The sequence below is a fragment of the Cnephaeus nilssonii genome (genome assembly GCF_951640355.1).
Source record: "Cnephaeus nilssonii genome assembly, chromosome: 17".
Lineage (NCBI taxonomy): Eukaryota > Metazoa > Chordata > Mammalia > Chiroptera > Vespertilionidae > Cnephaeus > Cnephaeus nilssonii.
The window spans coordinates 24,485,656-24,498,119 of NC_137088.1; the positions used below are offsets into that span (position 1 = coordinate 24,485,656).

The 12,464-nt window shown below is 40.7% G+C and overlaps 1 protein-coding gene across 1 annotated transcript in view; it reads left to right on the forward strand.

Annotated features, from left to right (window-relative positions):
* HACL1 (2-hydroxyacyl-CoA lyase 1) overlaps nt 1–4,104 on the forward strand; it is a 35,345-nt gene extending 31,241 nt beyond the window's left edge. Inside the window, exons 16-17 of the mRNA XM_079794459.1 lie at nt 527–713; nt 3,845–4,104. Of these exons, the coding sequence (XP_079650585.1) occupies nt 527–713; nt 3,845–3,877 (220 nt within the window). The 3' untranslated portion in view covers nt 3,878–4,104. The remainder of the gene's footprint in view (nt 1–526; nt 714–3,844) is intronic.
* The last annotated feature ends 8,360 nt before the right edge of the window (nt 4,105–12,464 follow it).

Here is a 12,464-nt window from a genome sequence, read left to right on the forward strand (position 1 = left end):
TTGAGCCAGGAGGTCATGGTTCAGTTCCCGGTCAGGGTACATGCCTAGGTTGTGGGCTCAGTCCCCAGTGTGGGGCATGCAGGAGGCAGCTAATTGAAGATTCTCCCTCATCATTGATATTTCATCTCTCTCTCCCTCTCCCCCCTCCTTTCCTCTCTGAAATCAATAAAAATATGTTTAAAAAAAGAAGAAGAAGAAGAGATCTTAGGACTTCAACTTTTTTTTTTAAAAAAAATCTAGTTTCTTATTTTAACTAGTCGCAGTTCAAGTGCTTATAGCAACAGGTTGCTAGTGGCTATTATATTGGATAGCACAGATAAAAAACTTTTCCATCATCACAAAAAAGTTATATTTGACTTTACTATATAGATAATATGAAATATATGGACAATTTAGTATACTGGCATCTCAGTTTAAGTGTTGGATATAAAAGTATGCCTTTCAGTTTAGTCTAAATTTTTCTATAAATTATGTCAGAGAATGATATGATTTTATTTTTCTATTTATTTGTGACCTACTTTTTCAGGGCCCCTCCAATGTGTCTTCTGCCAAATGCACATTATGAGCAGGTCATGACTGCATTTGGGGGCAATGGGTATTTTGTACAAACACCAGGAGAACTCCAAGAATCCCTGAGGAAAAGCTTGGCAGACACAACTAAACCCTCTCTTATCAACATCATGATTGAGCCACAATCCATGCGGAAAGCTCAGGTAAATGTGATTACTAGAACACCCTGTTATTCAGAGTTCTTTCTAAACTATTTCTGAGTTTGGTAGTTTGTTTTGCTTGTTCAATTAACATTTTTTGAGATATGTATAAGGCGGGTGCAAAGAATAGCATGGTGAGCAAAACCAGCCTCACCTCATGGAGCTAACAGTACAGCAGGGAAGAGGGACAGTCCAGTCACCTCATGACTGACTGCATTATGACAGAGTGAGGCAATTTCTCTGAAGGAAAGGAACTCAGTTCTGAATAAACATACAACAAAGGAATCTGATTTATATGGTGATCACAGGGAAGGCTTCTCTGAGGAATTGATGCTTAAACTGAGATCCTAAGGATAAATAGGGACAAACTCATCAAAGAGAAGGGGGAAGAGATATATAAAAGCTCTGGCAGGAGGGAATATGGCAAATCTGAGGAGCTAAAAGAAGGTTAGCCTAGCTAGCTGAAAGGGTGCAGGAAGCACAGTGGGAGATGAAACTAATGGGACAATTTGTGCAATTACATTCAAAATTAATTATTTTGGTCTCTAAAGCAAAGTGTGTAGTATGATCCTCTTCCATCTCAGATTAAGTTGCTTTTCATACTTAATTTTGTACTCTGATCCTGGTCCTGCCACTTGTCCTCTCTAATATACCTGTCCTCCATGCTTGCACATTGTGTATTAGCCATTGTTTTCAGAGCCAGATAATTTTTTCAAGTAGTTTTTTACTTGGTTCTTCATACATGTATCTGCTGTGAGATATTTTTATTTTTGAACAAGACAATGGGCAAATAGGCAAATGGACACTTGGACCCATCATTGAAATGTAAATAAACTAATTTTGAACTGTAAAATATATAATTCTACTGAAATTCCCTTTCTGTAAAAATAGATGTCCGAGATTTTGGCAAAAGGAACATATTGGAAATACAAAACAGCCAAAAAGTAATTAACAAAGCAGCAAAATGTAAATGGACTAAATTTTTAAATCAGAAGACATAGAGTTTGTGAGTGAATTAAAAAAAAACAAACCTGACAGAGCTATATACTGCCTACAAAAGACTCACTTCACATGTAAGGACACACAGACTGGAAGTGAAGAGATGGAAAAAGATATTCCATGCAAATGGAAACCAAAAGAAAGCTGGGGTAGCTATACTTATATTAGACAAAATACACTTTAAAACAGACTGTAATAAAGACAAAGAAGGAGCCCTAGTTGGTTTGGCTCAGTGGATAGAGCGTTGGCCTGCAGAACGAAGGGTCCTGGGTTCGGTTCCGGTCAAGGGCATTTACCAAGGTTGCAGGCTCCTCCCCAGCCCAAGCCCTGGTCAGGGTGCAGGCTGGAGGCAACCAGTCGATGTGTTTCTCTCACATCGATGTTTCTCTCTGTCTTTCCCTTTCTAAAAATCAATGGAAAAATATCCTCGATTGAGGATTAAAAAAAAAAAAAAGACAAAGACATTACATAATGTTAAAGGGGTCAGTCCAACAATAAAATATATCATTTGTAAATATTTATGCATCCAACATAGGAGAACCTAAATATATGAAGCAAATATTAACAAACCCAAAGGGAGAAATAGACGGCAATAAAGTAGAAAACTATTTCTAATAGTAGAAAACTTTAGTACCCCACTTAGATCAATGGATAGATCATCCAGACGGAAAATCAATAAGGAAACATCACTTTAAATGACATGTTAGACCAGATGGACTTAACAGATACATATAGAATGCTTAATCCAAAAGCAACAAGTGCATAAGGGACATTCCGAGTGCATATGGGACATTCTCTAGGAAAGATCATATCTTAGGTCACAAAACAAGTCTTCATAAATTTAAGAAGATTGAAGTCATACCAAGCATCTTTTCCAACCACAATGCTATGAAACTACAAATCAATTACAAGAAGAAAACTAGTCTCCAAGTTTGTGGAGACTAAACAACATGCTACTGAACAACTAATGGGTCAAAGAAGAAATCAGAAGAGAAATTTTAAAATACCTTAAGACAAGTGAAAATGAAAACACAACATACTAAAACTTATGGGATGCAGAAAAAGTAGTTCTGAGGGAAGTTCACAGCAATAAATGCCTACCTCAAGAAAAAAGAAAAAATTTGGAACTAGAAAAAAAAGGACAAAGCCCAAAGTTAGTACATTACCCTGAGCCAAAATTTTGCTTTCCATGGTTTTAGTTACCCATGTTCAGCTATGATCTGAAAGTATTACCGTAAATAGAAAATTTCAGAAATAAACAATTGATAAGTTTTAAATTGTGCACCATCTAAGTAATGTGGTGAAATCTTGCACTGTTTGGCTATGAGCTGCATGGAATGTGAATCATCTCTTTGTCCAGCATATCCACTGTTATCATAGGGTTTGTGTTCAAGCAACCCTTATTTTACTTAAATATGGCCCCAAAGCCATTCCTGTAACTTTTATATTGTTATCATTGTTCTATATTGTTAATAGTTGTCTATTAATTTTGGGGGGTATTCCTGGAACAATCTGTTTTTATTTTTATATAATTCCATGAGGATTATTCTTCCATGACTTGCATCTGTGTCTTTGACATTATCCTTATTCTAGTAGAATTCCATACAGATTAGTTTCCAAGCTTTGATTTTCATTGATTGTGTATCCATTCGCTATTTGTCATTGATTCGCAGTGTAGGCTGACTGCTTCTGCTGTAATACCAGAAGGACCTAATCCACAGTCATCTATGTCCAAGATACCAAACAGAATGGTATTAGTCCTGGGAAAGGCTTTCGTGCATTGCTTTTCCTACACAGGTTGTTCTTAGACCTGGGAACTTGACCTTCTTTGGGTCTCCTTCATCTCCTTACTTCTTTTAAGTGTACTATTTCTTTTAGTCTCTGTTAATGGGAGAGGATCCAGAAAGTCATTTTAGGTTGTTTTGTAGGACAAGACAGAAAGGTTCACTATGGATTTTTTTTTTTTTTAGCTCCTTTTTGGGTAAATCACTAGACCAAAGACAAATCTTATTTACCATTGTGGTACTTGTGGTTATAATGGGATTTTTAGATTCTAGAGCAAACAAAACACTGAGAATATAGTTTGAGACAATTATTTCTTTCAACTGAATGTTTGTTGTCTTTTCTTTTTCTAGGATTTTCACTGGCTGACCCGTTCTAATATGTAAATAAAGATGCCATAAGTGGTCTTCAGGAGTTTTGTCTTTCCTATAAGACAGAATATTTTTCCCCCACAGCAAAACAAATATAATGTTAAAATTGCTATACAAAAACAAATAAAACATATTTCTAAATGATATTATATAATAAAGTAATTGATTAAAAACAGAAAAAATTACCAGTATTCAACCACAGAAATAACCATTTACAGATGAAAGAAGAGAAAGGGTTTTATTAAATAATAGCAATGTAACTTGCTTAACTATTGAGTTAACACAGTATTCTTTTAATAAATGCATTCTTAAAGTCATTTATCTTTTAAACACATTTTTGAAGAAAAAAGAAATCCTATAGTACACAGGCTATTTCTTCTTCATTGTTTATTTGTTGACCACTATGTACCTTAGTCTCCCCACAATTTAATGGGGCTTATTCCATACTTTTTGAGTTGGGGTTTTATTTTGTTTTCTTTTTTCTGGAAATAATTTATTGAGCCAGAGAAGTCACACCACACCAAAACTAATAATTTCAGGGTATATTTGGATTAGCAACTTTTGTTTATGTGTACCACATCAAGACCAACAGAGTCAACAGCCTTAATATATAAAGAACTCCTATAAATAAGAAAAACATTAATGCACTAGAAGAAAAATGGGTAAAGGGCATGAATGTATAATCAACAGAAAAAATACAAATGGTCAATGAAAGTATGATTATTATGAATAAATATGAATATGTTAGACTGGAAAACCCTATTTTTGCCTATCCACTTGGCAAAGTACTTTTTTAAAAAAAAAATCCTCACCTGAGAATATGTTTTATTGATTTTAGGAAGCGAGAGGGGGAGAGAGTGAGAGAAGCATCAATGTGAGAGAGAAACATCAATCAGTTGCCTCCCATACACACCCCAACCAGAGATTGACTCCACAACCTGGATATGTGCCCTGATTTGGAATGGAACCCATGACCTTTTGGTATATGAAACAATGCTCCAACCAACTGAGCCACACTGGCCAGGGCAGTACAGCTCTTTTTACATTATAATTCTTAGCGTGGATGAAGGTTAAGTGAAATGGGTACTGCTATGCTGTGGTGGAAGCTGAAATTGGTACAATATTTCTACAGAGTAGTTCTAGAAGTGCCTGTTTTGGAATTTTAAAAATGTTCAGACCCCATAACTTTGACCCAGTAAGCTTATCTAGGGAATGTATCCTAAGAAAATAATAAAATATTTGGTCAAATAGTATATATATATATATATATATATATATATATATATATATATATATATATATTAGTAGCCCTGCGCGCATGAATTCATGTGCCAGTAGCTCTCTGCGGGACCTGGCCGCTCTGTGCCCGCTGCCCAGAGTCCCTCCGCAGCCGGGGTGGAATGCTTGCTTCATCGCCATGGTGACGAAGCAAGCATTCTGCCATGCTGCTCATGCTGCCTGCTCTCAGCTGATGTCCTCCCTGCCCCGCCCCCCCCCCCCCCCCCCCGGGACTTGGGGACTCCGGCAGGGCTAAGAGGACTGGGCACCACCATCTTGTGGCTATGGGCGCTGCCATATTTGTAATGGAGTGATGGTTAATTTGCATATTACCCTTTTATTAGATAGGATATATAGCCATTCAGCATAGTTTTATTTCATAACAGCCCCAGTGTTTAATAATAAGATATTGGTTGCATGCATTATGATCTGTTGACATTATAAAATAAAATAGTGTTAAAGAATATTTACTAATAGAAAAACAATCAGAGGATACTATTACATTAAAAATGCAAGCTACAAAATTGATGGGTTCAAGTCAGATGCACACCTGTACTCGTGCACACATATACACAGAGAGAAAAGATGGGCACAAAATAAACCTAAATTTTACAATGACTCAGTGATGGAATTATAGGAAATTTTATTTTTTCATTTTTTCCTTTTATAAAAGTTGGAAATAAAAATAATTTTGTAATTTTTATTATCAGAAACAGACATTGCAGGCATACCTCGTTTTATTGTGTTTTGCTTTATTGTGCTTCGCAGATACTGCATTTTAAGACCTTCCACCAGCCAAAAGGTTATGACTTGCCAAAAGCTCAGATGATGGTTAGTATTTTTAGCAATAAAAATATTTTTAAGTTGAGGTATGTACATTGTTTTTTTTCTTAGACATAATGCACACTTACTAGATGACAATATAGTATAAACATAACTTTTATATGCACTGGGAAACAAAAAAACTTGTGACTCACTTTATTGTGATATTTGCTTTATTGTAGTGGTCTGGGACTGAAACTGGAATGTCTCCAGGATATGCCTATATTTTGAAAGAACATGAGAAATGGAAAAGTATCACATATTCAGGGGCATTCTTGTTTATTTTCTGCAATTTTATATGAATTGGAGCATAAGACTTTAAAGTTCAGCTTGTTTACACCATTCTTATTAGACTTTCCATTGGCTAGTTAGGGGCATAAGTGACCTCTACAAAGTGATGGACTATAGCTTTGTGATGTGCACCTAGGAGATACTTGCAGGGATCTGTGGTTTTACCTGACAACCCTGAACTTGGGCCCAGTAGGCAGGGACTCTTAATGTACTTCTAAGATATGCACCAGAGAGCCTGAGCTGCATAAGAGCATAGAGAATATCCAAAGGACCATTGAGAGTGGGAAGCTCATGTAACCTCATCAATATCCTCCTCTGCCCATGGTCATTTGCCTCTGGCAGCCGAGTGCAATATAAGATTTTGCTGTAAGGTAGTGTGGAGGGCTTGATGAGTATTAGTAAATTGAACTATATGAATCTAAATACTAAATATAATTTGGGAAAATGCTCTTTCCCTAGCCATATTATCTCAAGAGAAAAAAAAAATACGTTGGCAGGTTATACTGTCCAGCAGAGGTCAGCCTGGGCGTATAAAGACCAGATTAGTCCAGTAGCACTTTGATGACAAGTCTATTGAATGCTTATTTGGTAAAAGTGATCTCAAAATTAGTCTCCTTATAGGAATTTTTCTTTAGAAGGATGAGATATTGAATAAGCCCCTCTAAAATGAATCTGTTGGTTGATAGTCAAAACTCACTTGGATAAAACATTTTACACCCCCTATTATAATAATAAATACTCTTATGTGATTCTAGTATGTTGATACTCAAGTGCCTCATAAAAACTGAACTTTGAAAGATTATGGCTGTTTTCTCGATTTAGGAAAACTAGGGTGGGAATGGTTAGTTTCTCTACTAATATCCTTTATAAAATCTTTCATATTTCTTGGGGTTGTTTGGGGACTCAAAAAGCTATCCAGAAGCTCCTAGCCTAATACCTGGCCCATGGAAGGCACTCAGTAAATGCCACTGTGTTTTAGGAAGATGTGACCTTAGAGAAGAGGAGAGTACTGGCTGGAATTACATCCTGTTTAGCAGTGTGGTTTCACTTTTCAAGTAAGTGGGTCTTACTTCTCCAAGAAGATTAGTCATTTCCTGAAAAAAAAAAACAGGCTCTGTTTTCACTTCCTAATAGAGCCACCTGGTCTGCAGGGGTTCATTAAATAATAGTTGAATGAGAATTCATGATGGTTGGAAGTAGTAGATATTTTCTATGTTTATTTCACACATGTACCTTTGAAGTAGCTCATCTTATGTGAAGTGAGGATATTTTCCTTATGAAAAATAGTTTCAAATCTGTTACAGAAATAATAGGAATATTGAACACTGAAAGAAAGTGAAAATAATATTAAAACCGAAAGTATTTCTGTTTCTTTACTGTTTTCCAGACACTTAGGTAGGCAGTGGAGCAGTAAATAAATGCAAATTTGGAATGACTAGGATAGAATTGATGACTGTATTAAGAAAGTTGGGTATCAGTTAAAGTCCAGATGGGAATTATGACTGAGGAACCCTGATAAAACTGCTGACTGTGGAGAGTGAAATGTAGACAGATGAAGTCTGAATCATCTAGTGTTTTCTGGTTGCATTTGCTACTACTAATCTGAAAATGGACTAATGTGGATAATGGAAATTGAAGATCCTATGTATTCCTCCTGTAGATAAGGTACAAATAAAAGTACACCTTGGATTCAATCTGACAGGCAGGACTGCCTACACCTCTGGTTTTCACGGGATTGTCTTGGACCTCCCCTCCCCTCCCCTCCAAGGCATTTTCTTCCAGGAAAGGGGCTAGCTGGTCAGTGAACGCAGATTGTCTGGTTACCCCTCCTCCAGTTAGGGAGCAGAGAAAGACACATCTAGAAACCCTGTCTCTCCAGTTGCTTTTTTTTTAAAATTACTTTATTGATTAAGGTATCACATATTTGTCATCAAACCCCCCCCCCTCATTCCCATCCCAAACCCCCCCACACGCATGCCCCCATCCCCCTGTTGTCCGTGTTCACTGGTTAGGCTCATATGCAAGCACACAAGTCCTTTGGTTGATCTATCTCCCTTGTCCCCACCCTCCCCTACCTTCCCTCTGAGGTCTGACAGTCTGATCAATGCTGTTCTTGTTCTTCAATCTATGTTGTTCATCATTTCCCCTAGATGAGTGAGCTCAGGTGATACTAGGAATACACTTATAGGAACCGAAAATGAGACAAGCAATAATGGTTATGCTGAGAGGCAAATGAATCAGTCTATAGTGAGTTTCTTTCTGGGCCAACAGTTCTTTTAAGTCCCGATTTCTATGTCCAACAGTTGTTTATGTGTACGTTTAACAGCAATGATATTTCAGTTCTGGATGGTGGACAAATGGTGGTAATGCAGGTCCGACCCTCTCTGGTTTGGGGCAATCTGCAGTGACGCACATCTGCTGACTGCTAGTATGGCAAGGCATGGTCAGCGTCTTCCATCTCTGGACTGTTTCTCTTACTGGCTCTCCAGTTTCAAAGTTTGACGGGAACACATGAAATTTTGACTCAGACCTGCAGAGGTGGCATCATCCATGCTTTCTTCCTTCTGTCCAGCTCTGCGAGTACTTAATCTGCAGCCGTGTGGTTCTTTCCGGGGCTCATTCCCTGGCCCCAGCATGCTCCTGGGAATTGCCTCATCATTCCACTGGTCAAGGTGGGCTCAGGAAATCAGTCCTGGTTTCACCTTAGCCAGAGCTTTGCTCGCGCTGTTTTCACTGCAGTGCTCTGTGCACTCCCACTCATTTTTTTATGATGGAATCAGCCGTATCTTTCAAGGTCCAGCTCAAAGGTCACCTCTTCTACTAAGCTGTCCTCCATCCCTGAGTATGCCTCTGTCACTACTCACAATGTTTGTGGTGAATTGAATTCCCATCTCCCTCCCCAACTCTACTGACTGCCTGTTACCCAGATGTCACCCACCCTTCATCTCCTAGAGCCTGTGCCCTCTTGATCCTGTTTGGCAAGCTCCTCTGAGTTTGCCCCTGAAGAATCCACTTCCACATGGCATATAACAGCATAAACATCACAGACATTTTCTTGCGGGGCAGGTGACTCAGGAGGGGGTTATACAGCCGTACATTCTGAAAAATGCCTCGTTGGATGATTTTGTTATTGTGTGAACATCATAAGAGTGCACTTACACAAACCAAGATGGTATAGTCAACTAATAAGGTTTCATTTACACCAGCATCAGCACCAACATGTGAGCCTGGGCAGGGAACCACACTGCTCCTGCTCATCCCATCCCAGCCCCACTGTGCTTGTCACTGCCGCTGCTCGCTGCTCGCTGCTCGGTAGCACTGCCACGGAGGTGGGAGAGGCTCGCGCTGCTGCAGCTGCACTTGCCAGCCATGAGCCCGACATCTGGTACCCATCAGCTGAGCAGCGCTCCTGCTGTGGGAGCATACTGACCACCAGGGGGCAGCTCCTGCATTGAGCGCCTGACCCCTGGTGGTCAGTGTGTGTCATAGCAACTGGTCATTTGGTTGTTTGGTTGCTTAGGCTTTTATATATATAAATGATACTACCAAAAGGTCCTTATTCGGTGCATGACTAGCTCAAAAGCTGCAGCAAACACTTCAAACAAGGATGTAGGGTGGATGGATGAGTAGATGAGCCAACAAGCATCAGAAGCCCTTCCTGGATGCCTGGGTATTAGGTAAACCCAGCAGTTCTTAGAGAAGTGTGTGTATGGGGAGGAAGGAGGGGAGGGAGGACATGACATGAGTGAATTTTGTTTCCACTCTGGCAAGATGTAGGCCAAAATAAAAATTAAGTTGAATTACTAAAAATATTTCTTTCACACTTGATTGCTGTAGTCTGCAATTTATACCCACTACATTCATAAAACTATTTTCTAACTCAGAGCCATCCCTGCCTCCTCACCCTCTCTCAACCACTCCATGTATCTCCTCTCCCCATCACCCTATCTACATTATTCTTTTTTAAAAAATATATTTTTATTGATTTCAGAGAGGAAGGAAGAAGGAGAGAGAGATAGAAACATCCATGATGAGGGAGAACCATGAATTGGCTGCCTCCTGCAAGTCCCCACTGGGGATCGAGCCCACAATCTGGGCATGTGCCCTTGACCGGAATCAAACCTGGGACGCTCCAGTTCGCAGGCCGACACTTTATCCACTGAGCCAAACTGGCTAGGGCTCTACATTATTCTTTTCCAGAATTTTAACAGTTATCTTCACTTGATTATTTTTCCAGGTTGCATTTAGTAGCACATAAATCAGTTATCTTTATTAGGACTGTGTTTTAAAACATAGTGTACTAATAGAAAACTTGAGGTTCAGTAAGGCCAACAGATCTGGAGACAATTGCCCTTGAAAAGAAAGTTTCTTACAGTTCCCGAGGAGAATGCCACACCATGGAGGGCCACAGGAGAAAACATGCAGGTTGGTCTCAGGCAGAGAGGAAGTGGGCTGAGGCCTTACTGTGGTTTCTTTGGGAAGAAAGAAGAGAGGAAGGGTAAATACGTTTAGGATTGGCTAGATTAAATAATTCCCTTTGGTCGTAGGGGCTGCCCCTGGTTGTGTGGATGTGGCCCTGGGGTGATTAGGGCAGGGTGATAATGGGAAGAGGGAGGTTGGGATTATGGACTGGTTAGTTTGCATATAAAAGGAGAGTTGTTTGTGTTCTCTAAAAATTATCTAATTTGGGAGGGACAGCCCCTCTAGAGTCAGCATTAGAATTATAGAAGCATTCGAATTCTGGAAAACAAAAACATGGTAAATACACAATGGCTTTAAATTAATATTAAATAATCATATGTATTAAATGAATATTTGGAGAATTGGATCTTAAAATGTTTCTATTCATGAATAAGATATGTGAATTTTTTTTTAAATTTCTTTATTGATTAAGGTGTCACATATTTGTCCTCATCCCCCCATTCCCATCCCACACCCCTCCCCATGGATGCCCCAACCCCCTGTTGAACTTAACCATTGGTTAGGCTCTTATGCATGCACACAAGACCTTTGGTTGATCTCTCCCTTCTCCCCCCACCCTCCCCTATCCTCCCTCTGAGGCCCGATAGTCGGATCGGTGCCTCCTTGTTTCTGGTTCTGTTCTTGTTCATCAGTCCATGTTGTTCATCATTTCCCCTAGATGAGCGAAATCATGTGTCACTAGAGATGTACTTATAAGAATTGAATGTGCGACGGGCAATAATAGTTATGCTGACAGGCAAAAAATCAGTCTGTAGTGAGTTTCTTTCTGGACCAACAGTTCTTTTGAGAGCCAATATCAATGTCCACCAGTTCCTTATGAGTACATGTCGGCACTGACCCCTCAGCTCTGGATGGTGGACAAATGGTGATAATGCAGGTCCGACTCCCTCTGGTTTGGTCTCGGCCGGACCCAGGGGTGGCACGGCTTCACCCGGACCCGGGGCCCAGGCTCACCCGGATCCAGGGGCCCGCGGCCTCGCCCGGACCCGGGGCCCAGGCTCACCCGGATCCAGGGGCCCGCGGCCTCGCCCGGACCCGGGGCCCAGGCTCACCCGGATCCAGGGGCCCGCGGCCTCGCCCGGACCCGGGGCCCAGGCTCACCCGGATCCAGGGGCCCGCGGCCTCGCCCGGACCCGGGGCCCAGGCTCACCCGGATCCAGGGGCCCGCGGCCTCGCCCGGACCCGGGGCCCAGGCTCACCCGGATCCTGGGGCCCGCGGCCTCGCCCGGACCCGGGGCCCAGGCTCACCCGGATCCAGGGGCCCGCGGCCTCGCCCGGACCCGGGGCCCAGGCTCACCCGGATCCAGGGGCCCGCGGCCTCGCCCGGACCCGGGGCCCAGGCTCACCCGGATCCAGGGGCCCGCGGCCTCGCCCGGACGATATGTGAATTTTTAAAAGTGTTTTCTTCTGTACCTTAGTGGAGTTCTCATCATATTGGCCCAACAAAATTTTGTTAACTATGTTTTTAGACAATCTGTTTTGTGGCTATTATATATGTTATCTTCTACTATATTTATATGTAGGTAATGTTGCTTATTTTGTATATTAATTCCATGCCTTAATGGGTTCTTTGAAACAATTCTTCTATTCTCTTACCTAGAGACATTGGCTAGTACTTCCAGAACAATGCAAAATGATATTTGTGATTGAAGGCACACACCATTTATAATCAGCATGTCGTTTACCTGCTTTCTTCCTTCAGGAGGAGCAAAAGATAACAAGTACATTT